Here is a 12854-nt window from a genome sequence, read left to right as displayed (position 1 = left end):
ACTACACTCTGCCATCATATTTGTCCTACCAAAATGAACCACCTCACTCTTATCTGGATTGAACTTTATCTGCCACTTCTCAGCCCAGTTTTGCATCCTATCAATATCCTATCAATGTAACCTCTGACCTTTGTGTCATCAGCAAATTTACTAACCCGTCCCTCCACTTCTTCATCCAGGTCATTTATAAAAATCACGAAGAGTTAGGGTCCCAGAACAGATCCCTGAGGCACACCACTGGTCACCGACCTCCATGCAGAATATGACCCGTCTACAACCACACTTTGCCTTCTGTGGGCAAGCCAGTTCTGGATCCACAAAGCAATGTCCCCTTGGATCCCATGCCTCCTTATTTGCTCAATAAGCCTTGCATGGGGTACCTTATCAAATGCCTTGCTGAAATCCATAGACACTACATCTACTGTTCTACCTTCATCAATGTGTTTAGTTACATCCTCAAAAAATTCAATCAGGCTCATAAGGAATTATCTGCTTTTGACAAACCCATGCTGACTATTCCTAATCATATTATGTCTCTCCAAATGTTCAAAAAAACTTCCTCTCAGGATATTCTCCATCAACTTACCAACCACTGAAGTAAGGTTCACTGGTCTATAGTTTCCTGGGCTATCTCTACTCCCTTTCTTGAATAAGGGAACAACATCTGCAACCCTCCAATCCTCCAGAACCTCTCCTTTCCCCATTGATGATGCAAAGATCATCGCCAGATGCTCAACAATCTCCTCTATCACCTCCCACAGTAGCCTGGGGTACATCTAGTCCAGTCCTGGCAACTTATCCAACTTGATGCTTTCCAAAAGCTCCAGCACATCCTCTTTCTTAATATCTACAAGCTCAAGTTTTACAGTCCGCTGCAAGTCTGCACTACAATCAACAAGATCTTTTTCTGTAGTGAATACTGAAGCAAAATAATCATTAAGTACCTCTGCTGTATCCTCCGGTTCCATACACACTTTTCCACTGCCACACTTGATTGGTCCTATTCTCCATTCACATTGTTTCAGCCAGATTTTCTGCTAGACCCATGTAGCTGCACCCAGATTGTCTCTCTGCATATCCCTCTCATCCAAACTTCTCCCAAATGCTACCTTCATCACCTTCACTAACAGCCCATTCCACACTCTCACTACCCTCTGACTGAAGATCCCCCCAAACATTTCACCTTTCCTCCTTAACCCATGGCCTCTACATGTAGTGTTAACTGGAGTAAAAGCCCGCATGCATTCGCCTGATCTAAACATACTCCAATATCTCTATGAGAACAGAGAGCACAACAGCAATGTTCAGTCTGTTCGGCCCATGATGCTGTACTGATCATTTAACCTACTCCAAGATCAACCTTAACGTTCTCTCCTAGCTAGCCTTGATTTTTCTGTCATCCATGTGCCTACCTAAGAGTTTCTTCAAATTATCTGTCTCTATCACCACCCCTCGCTGGGCTTTGTACCTACTCACCACACAGTTACCTCTGACATCGCCCCCCACCTGGACTTTCTTCCAATTACCTTAAAATTATGTCCCTTTGTTATTAGCCTGAGATTACTCTGGGATCTTATCCTGCTAGGATAAGATCTTTCTTCATTCTGCTACACTCAATGGAACAATGTCCTAACTTATTCAACCTTTCTTTAACACAAGTCCTCAAGTAAATTTTCCTTCATGTTTATTGACATCAGAAGATGGACACAGAGGGTAGAGAAATGAGGGAAAGTGACAGTGTGGTCATGAATTACATGCAGATTAGAGTAAAAGGTGTTTGTGATCTTGTGGTAAACTGGGGTGCATATAATGACAATATGTTCCCTCAGACCTCATGGAAGGCCAGTGCAGAAAGGACAGGGGCCCTGGCCAAATATTTACAACATTCTTAGCAACGGGTGACGTGCTGGAGGAGTGAAGGATAGCTCATGTTGTCCAGTTGTTCAAGATAGGCTTTAATAATACATTGGGAAAATATAGACTAGTTACACTGACATCAATAGTGGGTAACTTATTGGAAGATACTCTGAGCCTGGATATACAAGTATTTGGATAGGCAGGGACTGATTGGGGATAGTCACCCCTCATACAATCTCTTCTCCCTCCTGCCGACTGGGAAAAGGCACCGAAGCATTTGGGCTCTCACGACCGGACTATGTAACAGTTTCTTCCCCCAAGCCATCAGACTCCTCAATACCCGAAGCCTGGACTGACACCTTGCCCTATTGTCCTGTTTATTATTTATTGTAATGCCTGCACTGTTTTTGTGCACTTTACGCAGTCCTGTGTAGGTCTGTAGAATAGTGTAGCTTTCTCTGTGTTGTTTTTTTTTATGTAGTTCAGTCTAGTTTTTGTACTGTGTCATGTAACACCATGGTCCTGAAAAACGTAGTCTCATTTTTACTATGTACTGTACCAGCAGTTATGGGCGAAATGACAATAAAAGTGACTTGACTTGATTTGATAGTCAGAGGCTTTTTCCCAGGGCTGAAATGGCTAGCACGAGAGGTCACAGTTTTAAGGTGCTTTGAAGTAGGTACAGAAGAGATGTCCGGGTAAGTTTGTTTACACAGACTGGTGAGTGCGTGGAATGGGCTGCCGGCTACATAGAGCTTAGAAAAATAGAGGCCTATGGGTAAAGTCTAGGTAGTTGGAAGGTAAAGGACATGTTGGGCACAGATATGTGGGCCGAAGTGCCTGTATTGTGCTGTCGGTTTTCTATGTTTCTATGTAAGTTGTTGGTGAAGCCAGATTTGGAGTACTGTGTGCAGTTTTGCTCACCGACATACAGGAAAGATATCAATAAGATTGAAAGAGTATAGAGAAAATTTTAAAGGATGTTTCTGGTAGGACCTGATTTAGAGGGAAAAGTTGAAAAGGCTATGTTTACACCCTAAAGTGTAGGAGAATGAGAGGATATTTGACAGAGGTAATACAAAATTATGAGGGTAAATCAAGCAAGATTTTTCCACTGAGGTTGGGTGAGACTAGAGTTAGAGGTCATGGGTTAAGGGTGAAAGATGAAACGTTTGGGGAGAACATAAGGGAAACTTCTTCACTCAGAGGCTGGAGAGAGTGTGGAAGGAGCTACCAGTGGAAGTGGTACATGTAGGTTCAACTTCAACATTTTGAGAGAAGTTTGGTTGAGTACAGGAATGGGAAGATCATGGAGGGCTCTGGTCTAGTTGATGCGACTAAGAGTAACAGATGGGCTGAAGGGCCAGTTTCTATGCTGTAGTACACCCAACACTGATTTAACCGGATGACACGGATGTCAGGAAGCTGGGGAAGGAACCATCTGAGTGAGATGGTGAGGGTATGAGTAGAGTGCAAGGCACAGAGGCTGCCCCGACATTGACCCTGACACAAAGGGGAGGAGTCAGAGTCCAGCTGCAAAGGCTGAATTACCATCGGGTCAGAGTGTAGGACTCCCTCAGCACAAGGGGCTCCACCTCACCTGCGTGGCAGAGCGGATCAACCGTCGCACCTCATCCTTGATGCTGAGGGCGTCGGGGGCGGGAGGGTGCACAAAGATGGTGACGTCAGACGGCCCCCGGAAGCTGTGGACGCTGGGCCAGCCCAGATCCAGGACAGGGGCGGCAATGTCCGTGTGCATGGGCCAATAGGTGCCCGATGAGTCCGAGTCCTCATAGGTGCTGGGGTTGTACTCCAAGCAGTCGAGGGGGACCACAGGCTTCTTGAGGTGCTTGTTAATGTGTTCAATTTCAGTGCTGTTGAGAAAGTCCACCTCCTGCTCAGCTGCCAGGAAGCGATAGTAGGCGTCAATGCCCTCCTCAGCCAGGATATCAATGGCGATTCGGTAATACTCCTTATAGTGGGGTGGAACATGTCCGGGGTCCTGGTCCACATCTCCAAACGACGAGCACTGTGAGCGGTGAGCCATTACTCAGTTGGCAGCAGAGGCAGCCCTGTGAACGGGGGAGAACGACAGTGGGTATTAGACAGTGGTGCTGGGTGTGGGGAGAGGGGAGAGGGGGCATCACAACCCTGTGTACGGGGGAGAACGACAGTGGGTATTAGACAGTGGTGCTGGGTCTGGGGAGAGGGGAGAGGGGGCATCACAGCCCTGTGAACGACAGTGGGTATTAGACAGTGGTGCTGGGTGTGGGGAGAGGGGGCATCACAGCCCTGTGAACGGGGGAGAACGACAGTGAGTATTAGACAGTGGTGCTGGGTGTGGGGAGAGGGGAGAGGGGAGAGGGGGCATCACAGCCCTGTGAACAGGGGGAGAACGACAGTGGGTATTAGACAGTGGTGCTGGGTGTGGGGAGAGGGGAGAGGGGGCATCACAGCCCTGTGTACAGGGAGAGAACGACAGTGGGTATTAGACAGTGGTGCTGGGTGTGGGGAGAGGGGAGAGGGGGCATCACAGCCCTGTGAACAGGGGGAGAACGACAGTGGGTATTAGACAGTGGTGCTGGGTGTGGGGAGAGGAGAGAGGGGGCATCACAACCCTGTGTACGGGGGAGAACGACAGAGGGTATTAGACAGTGGTGCTGGGTGTGGGGAGAGGGGAGAGGGGAGAGGGGGCATCACAGCCCTGTGTACAGGGAGAGAACGACAGTGGGTATTAGACAGTGGTGCTGGGTGTGGGGAGAGGGGGCATCACAGCCCTGTGTACGGGGGAGAACGACAGTGGGTATTAGACAGTGGTGCTGGGTGTGGGGAGAGGAGGCATCACAACCCTGTGTACGGGGGAGAACGACAGTGGGTATTAGACAGTGGTGCTGGGTGTGGGGAGAGGGGAGAGGGGGCATCACAGCCCTGTGAACAGGGGGAGAACGACAGTGGGTATTAGACAGTGGTGCTGGGTGTGGGGAGAGGGGAGAGGGGGCATCACAGCCCTGTGAACGGGGGAGAACGACAGTGGGTATTAGACAGTGGTGCTGGGTGTGGGGAGAGGGGAGAGGGGGCATCACAGCCCTGTGAACGGGGGAGAACGACAGTGGGTATTAGACAATGGTGCTGGGTGTGGGGAGAGGGGAGAGGGGGCATCACAGCCCTGTGTACAGGGAGAGAACGACAGTGGGTATTAGACAGTGGTGCTGGGTGTGGGGAGAGGGGAGAGGGGGCATCACAGCCCTGTGTACGGGGGAGAACGACAGTGGGTATTAGACAGTGGTGCTGGGTGTGGGGAGAGGGGAGAGGGGGCATCACAGCCCTGTGAACGGGGGAGAACGACAGTGGGTATTAGACAATGGTGCTGGGTGTGGGGAGAGGGGAGAGGGGGCATCACAGCCCTGTGAACAGGGGGAGAACGACAGTGGGTATTAGACAGTGGTGCTGGGTGTGGGGAGAGGGGAGAGGGGGCATCACAGCCCTGTGAACGGGGGAGAACGACAGTGGGTATTAGACAGTGGTGCTGGGTGTGGGGAGAGGGGAGAGGGGGCATCACAGCCCTGTGAACGGGGGAGAACGACAGTGGGTATTAGACAATGGTGCTGGGTGTGGGGAGAGGGGAGAGGGGGCATCACAGCCCTGTGTACAGGGAGAGAACGACAGTGGGTATTAGACAGTGGTGCTGGGTGTGGGGAGAGGGGAGAGGGGGCATCACAGCCCTGTGTACGGGGGAGAACGACAGTGGGTATTAGACAGTGGTGCTGGGTGTGGGGAGAGGGGAGAGGGGGCATCACAGCCCTGTGTACGGGGGAGAACGACAGTGGGTATTAGACAGTGGTGCTGGGTGTGGGGAGAGGAGGCATCACAGCCCTGTGAACAGGGGGAGAACGACAGTGGGTATTAGACAATGGTGCTGGGTGTGGGGAGAGGAGGCATCACAACCCTGTGAACAGGGGGAGAACGACAGTGAGTATTAGACAGTGGTGCTGGGTGTGGGGAGAGGGGAGAGGGGGCATCACAGCCCTGTGAACAGGGGGAGAACGACAGTGGGTATTAGACAATGGTGCTGGGTGTGGGGAGAGGGGAGAGGGGGCATCACAGCCCTGTGTACGGGGGAGAACGACAGTGGGTATTAGACAATGGTGCTGGGTGTGGGGAGAGGAGGCATCACAACCCTGTGTACGGGGGAGAACGACAGTGGGTATTAGACAGTGGTGCTGGGTGTGGGGAGAGGAGGCATCACAACCCTGTGTACGGGGGAGAACGACAGTGGGTATTAGACAGTGGTGCTGGGTGTGGGGAGAGGGGAGAGGGGGCATCACAGCCCTGTGTACGGGGGAGAACGACAGTGGGTATTAGACAGTGGTGCTGGGTGTGGGGAGAGGGGAGAGGGGGCATCACAGCCCTGTGTACAGGGGGAGAACGACAGTGGGTATTAGACAATGGTGCTGGGTGTGGGGAGAGGGGAGAGGGGAGATGGGGCATCACAGCCCTGTGTACAGGGAGAGAACGACAGTGGGTATTAGACAGTGGTGCTGGGTGTGGGGAGAGGGGAGAGGGGGCATCACAGCCCTGTGTACAGGGGGAGAACGACAGTGGGTATTAGACAATGGTGCTGGGTGTGGGGAGAGGGGAGAGGGGAGAGGGGGCATCACAGCCCTGTGTACAGGGAGAGAACGACAGTGGGTATTAGACAGTGGTGCTGGGTGTGGGGAGAGGGGAGAGGGGGCATCACAGCCCTGTGTACAGGGAGAGAACGACAGTGGGTATTAGACAGTGGTGCTGGGTGTGGGGAGAGGGGAGAGGGGGCATCACAGCCCTGTGTACAGGGAGAGAACGACAGTGAGTATTAGACAGTGGTGCTGGGTGTGGGGAGAGGGGAGAGGGGGCATCACAGCCCTGTGTACAGGGAGAGAACGACAGTGAGTATTAGACAGTGGTGCTGGGTGTGGGGAGAGGGGAGAGGGGGCATCACAGCCCTGTGTACAGGGGGAGAATGACAGTGGGTATTAGACAGTGGTGCTGGGTGTGGGGAGAGGGGAGAGGGGGCATCACAGCCCTGTGTACAGGGAGAGAACGACAGTGAGTATTAGACAGTGGTGCTGGGTGTGGGGAGAGGGGAGAGGGGGCATCACAGCCCTGTGTACAGGGAGAGAACGACAGTGAGTATTAGACAGTGGTGCTGGGTGTGGGGAGAGGGGAGAGGGGGCATCACAGCCCTGTGTACAGGGAGAGAACGACAGTGAGTATTAGACAGTGGTGCTGGGTGTGGGGAGAGGGGAGAGGGGACATCACAGCCCTGTTTACAGGGGGAGAACAACAGTGGGGACTGGACAGTGGTGCCGGGCTCGGGGAGAGGGGAGAGGGGGCATCACAGCCCTGTGTACAGGGAGAGAACGACAGTGGGGACTGGACAGTGGTGCCGGGTGTGGGGCTCGGGGAAAGGGGAGGGGGGCGTCACAGCCTTGTGTACAGTGGGAGAACGACAGCGGGACTGGACAGCGGTGCCAGGCTCGGGGTGGGGTGACCTGCAGGCTAGCGGAGGGAAAGAGTGCCTCACACCTCCTTTGGCAGAGGTGCTTCTCCGCCTTGCCACTCAACATTTCAGGAACAGCATCTTCCCCTCTGCTTCAGATTTCTTCTGGACAATGAACATGGATACTACCACACTAGTTTTACTCTTTTTTTGCACCACTACTTTGTTAATTTTACATTGATATAATTCTTATTGTACAATTATGTATTGGTGCTTCAAAACAACAAACTTCATGCCATGTCACTGATTCTGATCTCACCATAACCGATACTCTCTTGTGTTTTGGGAAGAATTTGCTGTTGTCTACCCAATAATATTCAGGACCATTTGTATATCTCATGTGCAATGAAGCATAAAGTGAAAAGGGATGTTTGCGTTAATATCCAACACAGCCGAATGTTGTGCTGGGGGCAACCCACAACTGTTGCCACACATTACGGCACCAAAAGAGCACGTCCACAATGTTCAGCAAAATAATTCAAACGGCAGCTGTACCCACACCTCCAGTCATGGCCACAAACAGTCCCTCAGGTGAGCAACACATCACCTGCAAATCATCCGGGGTCATCTCCTACATCCAGTGCTCCCGAAGCGGCCTCCTCTAATTTGCTGAGACACAACATAGATTGTGACCACTTTGGCAAGCACTTTCGCTCTACGCACGAAAAGCAACTTTTCTGGTGGCCAAACATTCTAATTCCTGTCCCCATTCACATTCTGACATGTTGGTACTCGGCCTCCTCTTCTGCCACGATGAGGCCACTCTTTTGTGGGAGAAGCAACTCCCCATGTTTCATCTGGCTGTGGCATGAACGTTAATTTCTCTAACCTCTGGTAATGACTTTCTCTGACCCCTCCTCTTCCATTCCCTACTTTGGCTCCCCTCTTCTCACCTGTCTATCACCTACACCTCCTTCTTCCCATTCTCTCATGGTCCACTCTGCTATCAGATTCCTTCTTCTCCAGCCCTTTACGTTTTCCAGCATCACCTCCCAGCTTTATGCTTCATTCCCCCTTCCCTTCACCTATCACCTTCTAGTTTGCCCTTCTTCCCCTCCCCCACCTTCTTATTCTGGTGTTCTTCCCCCTTCATTTCCAGTCAACTGTTCATAGATCCTGCTTGACAGAGGACAATCAGTTGATGTTGTGCACTTGGATTGTCAGAAGGTCTTTGACATGCCACTACTCATGAGGCTGCTTAACAAGCTACAAGCCCATGATGTTATAGGAAAGATTCTAGCGCAGATAAAGCAGTGGTTGATCAACAGAAGGTAAGGAGTGGAAATAAAGGGAGCCTTTTCTGGCTGGCTGCCGGTGATTAGTGCTGTTCCACAGGGGTCCGTGTTGGGACCGATTTTCTTTACATTATATGTCAATATGATGGAATCGATGGTTTTTTGCAAAGTTGGCAAACATTATGACAATAGATGGAGAGGCAGGAAATTTTGAGGAAATCAAGAAGGACTTAGATTAGAAGAATAGGAAGGGAAAATGCAGGCAAAATACAATGTCAGTAAGTGTATGGTCATGCACTTTGGTAGAAGAAATGAAGGGGTTGACTGCTTTCTAAATAGAGAAAAAAATACAAAAAACTGAGACGCAAGATGTTTTGGGAGTCATTTTGCAGGATTTCCAAAAGGTTAATTTGCAGGTTGAGTCTGGGGTGAGGAATGCAAATGCAATTTCAGCATTTATTTCCGCAGTCTTTAATGTGAAAAAAACTAAGGAGCTGGTGGTGGACCTGAGGAGGGCTAAGGCACCGGTGACCCCTGTTTCCATCCAAGGGGTCAGTGTGGACATGGAGGAGGATTACAAATACCTGGGGATATGATCTGACAATAAACTGTAGTGAGATGCTGAAGATGTTCTATTTTGTAGTGAGATGCTGAAGACGTTCTATCGGTCAGTTGTGGAGAGCACCCTCTTCTTTGTGGTGGCGTGCTGGGGAGGCAGCATTAAGAAGAGGGATGCCTCACGTCTTAATAAGCTGGTAAGGAAGGTGGGCTCTGTCGTGGGCACAGAACTGGAGAGTATGACATCGGTGGCAGAGCGGAGGGCGCTGAGTAGGCTACGGTCAATCATGGAAAACCCTGAACATCCTCTGCACAGTACCATCCAGAGACGGAGAAGCAGCTTCAGCGGCAGGTTGCTGTCAATGCAATGCTCCTCAGACAGGATGAAGAGATCATTACTCCCCAACGCCATTCAGCTCTACAATTCAACCACCAGGGGCAAGACATGTTAAAGTGCCGGAGTTAGGACTGAGTTTAAGTTACCACTCAATGCACTTTAGTAAACTATTTAAGAACTTTTTAAAAGCTATTTATTAATGCTTTTTGGGAGGGTGATTTTAGATGCATATCATTTATACTGAGTTTCATACTGTATGTAATTAGTTTTGCTACAATAAGTGTATGGGACACTGGAAAAATGTTGAATTTCCCCTTGGGGATGAATAAAGTATCTATCTATCTATCTATCTAAACTGGACTGGTCAAAGAACAATGAGGCTGTCTACAAGAAGGGTCAGAGCTGTCTCTATTTCCTGAGGAGACTGAGGTCCTTTAACATCTGCCGGACGATGCTGAGGATGTTCTACGAGTCTGTGGTGGCCAGTGCTATCATGTTTGCTGTTGTGTGCTGGGGCAGCAGGCTGAGGGTAGCAGACACCAACAGAATCAACAAACTCATTCGTAAGGCCAGTGATGTTGAGGGGGTGGAACTGGACTCTCTGATGGTGGTGTCTGAAAAGAGGATACCGTCCAAGTTGCATGCCATCTTGGACAATAACTCCCATCCACTCCATAATGTACTGGTTAGGCACAGGAGTACATTCAGCCAGAGACTCATTCCATCGAGATGCAACACTGAGTGACATAGGAAGTCATTCCTGCCTGTGGCCATCAAACTTTACAACTCCTCCCTCGGAGTGTCAGACACCCTGAGCCAATAGGCTGGTCCTGGACTTATTTCCACTTGGAATAATTTAACTATTATTATTTAATTATTTATGGTTTTATATTGCTATATTTCTACACTATTCTTGGTTGGTGAGACTGTAACAAAACCCAATTTCCCTCGGGATCAATAAAGGATGTCTGTCTGCATGTCTGTCTAAAATGTAAAAGCAAGGATATAACGTTGAGACAATAAAACACTGGTGACACTTCATGAAATATTGTGAGCAGGTTTGGACCCTTTATAGCAGAAAGGATGTGCTGAAACTGAAGAGGGTTCAAAGAAGGTTCCCGAAAATGACTTCAGGATTGAATAATTTGTCATGTGAAGATTGTCTGATGACTCTGGGCCTGTACTAAATTGAATTGAGAATTTAAACAGGCAGGAGGGATTTAAAAGAAGACAGTTTTTTCCCTCATCAGTTTGAATGAGGCACAACTGTGCAAGTGTGTGGACGTCAGTGAGTTAGACCGGCGGGAAAGACTTAAAAGAAGACAGTTTTATAGAGCGCGTGTCAGAGGAGTGAGCAATGGAGTAGAAGGAGACAGAGTAGGAGATCGTTGGGGCTTCAGCGATAACAGGTCGTGGCGAGGCAAGTTACTTGTGAGGAACAGAAACAGGAAGTATGTCTGTGAGGCCGGTGTTCTGTACTGGGTGACAGATGCGGGATGTCCTGGAGTCTCCCAACCTCCTGGACGGCCACATCTGCAGCCGGTGCGTCCAGCTGCAGCTCCTTAGGCACCGGGTTAGGGAACTGGAGATGCAGCTCGATGACCTTCGTCTGGTCAGGGAAAGTGGGGAGGTGAGAGAGAGGAGGTACAGGCAAGTAGTCACACCGAGGCCTCGGGAGACAGATAAGTGGGTAACAGTCAGGAGAGGGAAGTACAGGAGCCAGAGGCTAGAGAGTACCCCTGTGACTGTCACCCTTAACAATAAGTACTCCTGTTTGAGTACAGTTGGCGAGACGACCTACCTGTGGAAAGCAACAGTGGCCGTGCCTCTGGCACAGAGTCTGGCCCTGTGGCTCAGAAGGGTAGGGAAAGGAAGAGGAAGGCAGTAGTGATAGGGGACTCTAGTCAGGGGTTCAGACAGGCGATTCTGTGGATGCAGGAAAGAAGCACGGATGGTAGTTTGCCTCCCAGGTGCTAGGGTCTGGGATGTTTCTGTTCGCGTCGAAGATATCTTGAAATGGACAGCTGAACAGCCAGAGGTCATGGTACATATTGGCACCAACGACGTGGGTAGGAAAAGGGAGGAGGTCCTGAAAACAGATTACAGGGAGTTAGGAAGGCAGTTGAGAAGCAGGACCACAAAGGTAGTAATCTCGGGATTACTGCCTGTGCCACGTAACAGTGAGAATAGGAATAGAATGAGTTGGAGGATAAATGTGTGGCTGAGGGATCGGAGCGGGAGGCAGGGATTCAGATTTCTGGATCATTGGGATCTCTTTTGGGGTGGGTGTGACCTGTACAAAAAGGACGGGTTGCATTTGAATCCGAAGGGGACCAATATTCTGGCGGGGAGGTTTGCAAAGAATGAGGAAGAGGCGGTTGGATCACAAATAGAGAAAGCTTGGAGACAGTGTGAGAGGGAGGATAGGCAGGTGATAGAGAAGGGACACGCTCAGACTGGTGGTTTGAGATGTATCTATTTTAATGCAAGGAGTGTCATGAACAAAGTGGATGAGCTTAGAGCGTGGATCAGTACTTGGAGGCATGATATGGTGGCCATTACAGAGATTTCAAAGGTCAAATTTAATGTCAATGTATACAATATACATCCTGAAATGCTCTTTCTTCACAAACATCCAAGAAAGCAGAGAAGTTGCCCCTATTGTCTAAAGCAGAGAAGTGCCCCAAAGAATGAATGACAGTTAAATGTGAGAACCCAAAGTCTTCCCCCCAGCTACACCCCCCCGCCCCGCATGTAAGCGGCAGTGAGTAACAATCCCCCTCCTCCCACCAGCAGAAAAAAATGCGCATGACTTGGATGGCTTAAGGGCGGGAATGGCTACTTTGAGTGCCAGGGTGTAAATGTTTCAGAAAGGACAGAGAGGGAGGCAAAAGAGGTGGGGGTGTGGCACTGTTGATCAGAGATAGTGTCACAGCTGAAGTAAAGGTGGACGTCATGGAGGGATTGTCTACAGAGTCTCTGTGGGTGAAAGTTAGTTACAACAATAACTCTACAGGGTATTTTTTATAGAGCACCCAATAGAAACAGGGATGTCGAGGAGCAGATAGGGAGACAGATTCTGTAAAGGTGTAATAATAACAGGGTGCTTCTGGTGGGAGATTTTAGTTTCCCCAATATTGAGGGCATCTCCCTAGTGCAAGGGGATTAGATGGGGTGGAGTTTGTTAGGTGTGTTCAGGAAGGTTTCTTGACACAATATGCAGATAAGCCTGCATGAGGAAAGGTTGCACTTGATCTGGTATTGGGAAATGAACCTGGTCAGGTGTCAGGTCTCTCAGTGGGAGAGCATTTTGGAGATAGTGATCACA

At 49.9% G+C, this 12854-nt stretch overlaps 1 protein-coding gene across 1 annotated transcript in view; it reads right to left on the bottom strand.

Annotated features, from left to right (window-relative positions):
• LOC132395241 (protein FAM83H-like) overlaps positions 1-12854 on the bottom strand; it is a 66094-nt gene that overhangs the window by 36029 nt on the left and 17211 nt on the right. Inside the window, exon 2 of the mRNA XM_059971555.1 lies at positions 3458-3929. Within this exon, the coding sequence (XP_059827538.1) occupies positions 3458-3904 (447 nt within the window). The 5' untranslated portion in view covers positions 3905-3929. The remainder of the gene's footprint in view (positions 1-3457; positions 3930-12854) is intronic.

Source organism: Hypanus sabinus, chromosome 6, assembly GCF_030144855.1.
Source record: "Hypanus sabinus isolate sHypSab1 chromosome 6, sHypSab1.hap1, whole genome shotgun sequence".
Classification (NCBI taxonomy): Eukaryota; Metazoa; Chordata; class Chondrichthyes; order Myliobatiformes; family Dasyatidae; genus Hypanus; species Hypanus sabinus.
This window is presented reverse-complemented; position numbering and strand designations above follow the sequence as displayed.